The sequence below is a fragment of the Terrapene carolina genome, unplaced genomic scaffold (assembly GCF_002925995.2).
Source record: "Terrapene carolina triunguis isolate 2854851 unplaced genomic scaffold, T_m_triunguis-2.0 Scaffold517, whole genome shotgun sequence".
Taxonomy (NCBI): domain Eukaryota; kingdom Metazoa; phylum Chordata; order Testudines; family Emydidae; genus Terrapene; species Terrapene triunguis.
Window position 1 is genome coordinate 4,331,601 of NW_020664868.1, and position 7,722 is coordinate 4,339,322.

The 7,722-nt window shown below is 52.8% G+C and overlaps 1 protein-coding gene across 1 annotated transcript in view; it reads left to right on the forward strand.

Moving 5' to 3' along the window:
• The first annotated feature begins 2,901 nt into the window (after window positions 1-2,901).
• The window catches only part of NOVA2 (NOVA alternative splicing regulator 2), a 22,447-nt gene continuing 17,626 nt past the window's right edge, over window positions 2,902-7,722 (forward strand). The window contains exons 1-2 of the mRNA XM_026658791.1: window positions 2,902-2,971; window positions 3,777-3,920. Coding sequence (XP_026514576.1) covers window positions 2,902-2,971; window positions 3,777-3,920 — 214 coding nt within the window. The remainder of the gene's footprint in view (window positions 2,972-3,776; window positions 3,921-7,722) is intronic.

Consider the following 7,722-nt stretch of genomic DNA (forward strand, 5'->3'; position numbering starts at 1 on the left):
CCAGGCATGTGCCACGCCCCCCTCTTCTACTGGACGATCTATATAACAACCTGCTACTGCTGCCAGTTGTGGAGCGACTCCCTTAGCCGAAGTGGCAGAGGGCCGTGTTGTGGTCCCCGAATCCGAAGCCTGCTGATGACTCGGAGGGAGAGAGGGGATGCTAACCTGGAATAGTAATGAGGAAATTGTTTAATGAGTAGCTGGGATGATGGGTGCTTAGTTGGCACCATGGGAGCAGCCCATTCTGCATGGACCATCAGATCTGGGAGCTGCTGGTCCAGGCTAGAGGGGAGGAGGCCCCAGGCAGATTGGGGGACAATGGCTTTAGCTGTGCTGTGGGACTGACGGGCCTCGTTAACGAGGAGAGCACCAGGCCGGCCACTCTGGGACTTCCTCTTGTCCTAGGCCTCAAAGCTCAGCAGGGCCAAGCCCTGGGACAGTGCTAGCCAATTGGATTGCGCGGCCAGAGGCTGCGTCCTGATTGGGTCCCCAGCCGCCAATAATAGAGTTATGTGAAGTCGAGTAGCAAAATATACAGATCTCTGCATCCTGATTGGCTCATCAGATGTCTCATATAAAAATACACGCATACAATGTATGCACAATATATCACACTCAACACACATGCACTCAATACACATGTATGCTGTCACATGCAATATACACTCAATACACACAATACACTCACATGCAATGCACACTCAATACACACACAAACTCAATACACATGTATACAATCACATGCAATATACACTCAACACACACAATACACATTCGATACACACATTTACAAACACGTGCAATATACACTCAATACACACGATACACTCACACACAATGTATACTCAGTACACATACACACTCAATACACATACATACAATATGCACAATACACACATATCCACTCCCATGCAATGCACACTCAATACACACACACATGCAATACACACATATACAATCACATGCAATATACACTCAATACACACAATACTCTCATGCAATGTATACTCAATACACATACACACATGCAATACACACGTATACAACCACATGCAATATACATTCACTACACATATATAATTGCATGCAATATACACTCAATACACAATACAATCACATGCAATATACTCTCAATACACACACAATACGCACACACTCAGTACACACATATATGATCACATGCAATACATACAAACACACTCAATACACACACATGCACACTCAACACACACTCACACACTCAATACATATGCGCACCCATGCACTGAAGACACACATACAGTATCCACACGGGCTGTAATTTCCCTATGGGATTTCAGTGGCCAGTTCTTGGCACCATTAACCTTGAGCGAGGAGAGTAACCTCACGACAGTGAGTAGGAATCGAAAAGTCAAATCCCTAAGCCGCTTTGCAGGACTTGAACGCTGGCTGCCATGATGCCTGTGGCCCCCTGCAGGTGGATGGATTGCACTCTGTGTTATCAGTGACAGAGGCAGAACGGGAGCGAATGGCTGCAGCAGACGTGAGGGAAGTTCACACCGGAAATACGGGGAACACTTTACCCAGGCAGGGGAATTCACTTGTGTAGCTGCAGACCCAGGGACAAGGGGATTTCTCCGTCGCTTGGAGGCCGGGGGGCTCTTTCTAAAATCTCTGCTCTAGCTCGACCACCAGATCTGGGCTCAGTGTAGGAATCACTGGGTGGATTCTATGGCCTGCATAATGCAAGAGATCGGATGAGATTATCCAAATTAGTGGTTCTCAACCAGGGGTACACGTCCCCCTGGGGGTACGCAGAGGTCTTCCAGGGGGTACATCAACTCATGGAGATATTTGCCTCGTTTTACAACAAGCTACATAAAAAGCACGAGCAAAGTCAGTACCAACTAAAATGTCAGACAGACAATGACTGGTTTATACCGCTCTATGTACGGTACACTGAAATGTAAGGACAATATTTCTAATCCAATCGATTTATTTTATAATTACATGGTAAAATGAGAAAGGAAGCAATTGGTCAATTCTAGTGTGGCTGTGACACTTTTGGATTTTTATGTTCTGATTTTGTAAGCAAGTTGTTTTTAAGTAACTTGGGGGTACACCAGACAAATCCGACTCCTGAGAGGGGTACAGTAGTCTGGAAAGGCTGAGAGCCACTGATCGAATAGTCCCTTCTGGCCTCCAAACCTATAATGACACCCCCAATATCCATGTGCCTCATTTATACCCACTTGCTGCTGTGGGGAGAGTACATCTGCGCGAGTATTACACATCTCGTCACGCACACGTGCGTTGCACACGCAACCTACCAGAGGGTGTTGCAAAGCAGAGAGTCATTTGCACGTGACCCCTCGGTCATTCGCCCCAGCACCAGCTGCCTCAGATCTGCAGCTGTTTCAGAGAGCAACATTCTGGGTGGGGGAGAAAAGCCACCATGGAGCCGCTCCAGCTGAAATGTTCACGAGCACAATGGAGAGGCAGGGACTGTGTCCAGCGCTGTTCGAGACAGAGGAGGTCCCACTGGAGCAGGTGCAGAGCAGGGCTACTAGGCCGATCAGGGGACTGGCGAGCTGATCTCGCGAGAGAAGACTGAAAGAGCTGGGCTTGTTTAGCCTACAACGCAGGCCGAGAGGGGATCCGATTGCTCTCTAGAAACATATTGGAGTGGGAGCGGCTCATCCAGTCCTGGGTCCTAAGTCCCGAGGTAGTTTTGCTTTTTACTAGATGCTGACTTCATTTGATTCCCCCCCGCCCAGCCCCCCCACATCAGGCGAGAATTCTTCACTCTGCATCCTTTGTTAATGAGCCGTGTTGCTGGTGGGGAGGCTGGGCTGGCGTGTGCCCAGAGGCTGGGGTGATGGGCATAAAGGAACGAACTGAGTTGCCGCTAAGGTTTCCGGGATGCGGGTAGCAATACAGACCCTGACCTCGTGCTTGAGTGGGGCATCACGGCTCATGCCCTGCCCCCAAAGTAACTATCCTGTGTGGCGTCAGCGGATCTCGCTGTTTCCCCCCATCCCAGAGAAGACAATATCAGCATGGGTGCATAGCGCTTATTGAGGCAGTGTGAGCTAGTGGGTAGAGCACAAGACTGGTATGCAAGAAACCTGGCTTCTCCTCCCAGGCCTGCTGGGAGACCTTAGGGAAGTCACTTCCCTCCCCCATGCCTCAGTTTCCCCATCTGTACTATGGGGACAATGATGCTGCCCTCCTTTGTAAAGCGTTTTGAGCTCTACTGAAGAAAGAGCTAGTTATCATTAGTCTATAGCTGGGAGCATGCCCCCGCCCCACCTTCCCAATGAGTCGACAGCAGCATCTCTCTTTGTGATGTGTTTGTACAACACTGGGCCCAAATACAACATGCTGGTTAAGTGCATGGGTGGGCTTGTCTCCCACTAGTGGCCAGGTACCGCAACTGCAACAGCTTATGGCCAGTCCCTTCCTGGGCCTCAGTTTCCACTGCTGTGAAATGGGGGCAATGGAACTGGCTAGTATTTTGAAATTGACAGATGAAAAGCCTGGTTAAGAGCTAAGCACTGCTGGCGTTATTACTCCAGCACTCCCCAGTAATGGCCTGATACGCTACAGGGTCAGGTCAGATGCTGCAGTACCCTTCCAGGGAATAGTCAGTGGGCAGGTTTGGAAAAGTGGGGGGCCTCCAGAGGAGGTGTCTAGCCCCACCGAGCTCTGGTTGGGGGCTGATCTCCCTCCCCACCCGCCGCCCCATCCTGGCATGGCATTGCTAATGGGTCTCTTCTCTCCTCTCTCTCCTCCAGAAGAGGGCGAATATTTCCTCAAGATCCTGATCCCCAGCTATGCGGCCGGCTCCATCATCGGGAAAGGGGGACAGACCATTGTCCAGCTGCAGAAAGAGACGGGCGCCACCATCAAGCTCTCCAAGTCTAAGGACTTCTACCCAGGTGAGGAGGGCCAGGGGCTTCCGTGAATCCTGCAGATCTAAGGGTTTGATAACTGAGGCGGGGGGCGGGAGGCTGCGACCTTCTCCCCCAGTGATATTCTCCTGCTGTGGTTGCTGGACAGGAGAGGACCAGGTTTGCCTTGATGCCTGGGCTCCGGACCCCTGTGATCCGTCCTGGGGAGGTGGGCAAAGGGCGCTAGCTGGGGTAGATTTATGCCATCTGGGCGACCAGCCCATGCCTGGCTTTGAGAGGCCAGGGGGAAAATGCCCCTTGCACGTAACAGCCTAATGCAGGTCGTACATTTCGGAGGCAAGGCTGCCGGTCTGGCTTGCAAGGCAGGGGACTGGGTCCCGGGCAAGCAGCAGCTCTGGAAAGGGCTCAGGGGTCATGACGGGAATGTGCTGAGTATGAGAACAGAAATGGTAGTCACCAGGCTCCAGAGATAACGGCTCCCTTAGGAGAATGGGGGAATTCAGCCCTCAGAAATGGTGGTCACCAGGCTCCAGAGATAACGGCTCCCTCAGGAGAATGGGGGAATTCAGCCCTCTTGGAGCAATCAGTTCAGGCTCTCTGCAGACTCAGGCGGTGTCACTGTGTCAACTACACCGGGGCGGCTTCCCCCTCTCAGACAGCGTGGCCGTTGGGTATGTGAGCAGGGGATGGCGAAGGGGAGCAGGGCGCTGGCCCTGCGGAGGCCGGTTACTGAGCGGGGGGAAGGGAAAGTAGCCATTGGAATGACTGATCCAGAGATGGGAGTGGATTTTCCATCACTTGAAGTCTTTACACTGAGATTGGACGGCGCCGCTCTAGCTCGACCATCAGATCTGGGCTGGATGTGGGAACGACCGGGGGGATTCTCTGGCCTGCGCGATGCAGGTGGCAGGATTGGTCCCTTCTGGCCTTACCATCTCCGACTCTCTGACCATTCAGCACCGGGCTGGCAGCCAGGCCGGCGTCGCTGCCCCGGGGGAGGGCCCCCCCGCCTGGCCTTCCCCAGTGCATCCCATTGCCACGAGCCGAGCTCCCTCATGCTCTGGGCAGTGGGATCCTGGCTTGCATGTGGCAGGGCATGTGGGATCCGTGTGTGTGTGTGTGTGTGTGTGTGTGTGTGTGTGTGTGTGTGTGTGGAGGGCCCTCCCATACTATGGGGAGGGGGCCTCAGAAGTGGAGGGTGGAGAGTACTGCAGCAGGTGGGAACCCAGGCCCCGCCCACTCACAAGGCTGAAGGGAGACGCCCCTTCGACCCAGATCCCTGTAACCTTCCTCCGTCTCCAACCCCCCAGGATAGTTACTGTGGGGAGTGGCTCCACCCCCTCTTTCCTCCAGGGCAGGACTGAGACCCACCGGTGGGGGCGGGGAGGTTAGCCCTGCCTCACCCCCCCTGTGAGGTACATGGAGGTTGTCGGACAAGGGGACGGGGGCGAACTGGACCTCCCATCCCCCCAGGCCAGCGCAGGACCACAGGACCACAGCCAGGCCATATTCGGGTTAACCCCCTTGGGGGTACTAGGCCACATCCCCCATAACTGAGCTGGGGCAGGCAAACTCCTCCAGAACTAGGACTCCTGGCTTGGGAGGGGAGTGGTCTCTAGTTGTGGGCAAAAGGGCTAACACCGTCCTGGGCTGCAGGAACAGGGGAATCTCAGGAGGAGCAGGGAGGTGATTTTTCCCTCTGGATTTGACCCAGGTGCGACCGTGGCTGGGATCCTGGTCCAGAAGGATGTTGATTAGTTGCCGATAAGAGCCCCGAGAACAACTGAAGGGTTAGAAAACCTGCCTTAGAGCGAGAGATTCCAGGAACTCAGTGTTTTTAGCTTGACAGAGAAGGGTCAGGGGGGACTTGGTCCCCGTCTATCAGTGCCGACATGGGGAACAAGGATCTAATAATGGCTCTTCAATCTCGCAAAGGTTGAACACGAGCCAATGGCTGGGAGTTGAAGCCGGACAAATTTAGACCGGAAATAAGGTGTAGGGAGTGCGATTAACCCTTGGAACAATTTACCGAGGGTCCTGGTGGCTTCTCCATCCCTGGAAGTGTTTAAATCAGGATTGGATCTGCGGTAAAGATCGGCTCTAGTTCAAACAGGTGTTGTTTCTGGGCAGGGCTCTGGCCTGTGTTATCCAAGACGTCAGACTAGATGATCACAGCGGTTCCTTCTGGCCTTGGAATCTATGAATCTGTGAGGGGAGTGGTGTGTAGTGGTTAGAGTGGGTAGACTCCTGGGTTCTGGTCCCAGCTCTGGGATGGGAGTCGGGTAGATTAACACACTTTGTTGGGGAAGAGTCACCATGGTTTTTGTAAAGGGAAATCATGCCTCGCCAGTCTATTAGAATTCTTTGAGGGGGTCAACAAGGGGGATCCAGTGGATATAGTGTACTTAGATTTTCAGAAAGCCTTTGACAAGGTGTAACGGACTTACAGATCGTGCCCACACACAAGGTCCCTCACCAAAGGCTCTTAAGCAAAGTAAGCTGTCATGGGATAAGAGGGAAGGTGCTCTCATAGATCAGTAACTGGTTAAAAGACAGAAAACAAAGGGTAGGAATAAATGGTCAGTTTTCAAAATGGAGAGAGGTAAATAGTGGTGTCCCCCAGGGGTCTGTACTTGGACCGTCCTATTCAACATATTCATAAATGATCTGGAAAAAGGGATGAACAGTGAGGTGGCAAAATTTGCAGACGATACAAAACTACTCAAGATAGTTAAGTCCAAAGCAGACTGAGATTTTAAAAAATCCAAACAATCAAAAAAGCAGGTTTAAAACAAACAAAAGGAAGTATTTCTTCACACAGTGCACAGTCAACCTGTGGAACTCTTTGCCAGAGGATGTTGTGAAGGCCAAGAGTATACCAAGGTTCAAAAAAGAACTAGATAAGTTCCTGGAGGATAGGTCCATCAATGGCTATTAGCCAGGATGGGCAGGGACGGTGTCCCTAGCCTCTGTTTGCCAGAAGCTGGGAATGGGCGACAGGGGATGGATCAGTTGATGATCACCTGTTCTGTTCATTCCCGCTGGGGCATCTGGCATTGGCCACTGTCATAAGACACTGGGCTAGACGGACCTTTGGTCTGACCCAGTATGGCCGTTCTTATGGAGTGTAGTAGTTTCAGCAGCGGTGTGGGAAGTCAGGACTCCTGGGTTCTGTTTCTGGCTCTGGGAGACAGGTGGAGTGTACCGATTTCTGCGGGGGGGGGGTCTAGGAGCCAGGACTCCTGCGTTCTGTTCTGCAGCACTTAGCCACGGCCCCTGGGAAATGCACTGTGCCAGCCCCGCTAGGTTTCATTTTCAGGTCAAACATGGAAGATTAGCAGGTGGTGCTGGGTGGTGGGGAGGAAGCCGGCAGCCCCGGCCCAGCCATAATCTGTGCCCTGATTGCGGGGCACACAAAGCCGGGCCATCCCAGCTAAGCTGCTTTTCTCTGCATCTCCTGCTCTCGATTGGGGGATTATTGGGCAGCAAATCTCCAGGGATGGGGGGATGTTGCCAAGGGGCTGGAGAGGGGAGGGGGGCAGCTTTTCACTTGGTAATTGCCCCAGGAGAAAAGGGGTTGTTCCAATCCCTCGGGAAAGGGGGAGGCACCATCCCCCACCACCATGATGCATAGGGAGGGGAAGTCTGGGGTCTGGTCCTGGGGAGGTTCCTAACCCTGAGGGCATGAAGGGCTTGATCAGGACTGCGTATAGGAGGCTGGGGCTCCTGGGACTGCGAGAAGGCAGTGGTTAGAGCAGGGGGGCTGGGAGTCAGGACTCCTGGGTTCTATCCCTGGCTTTGTGAGGGGAGTGGGGTCTAGTGGTTAGAG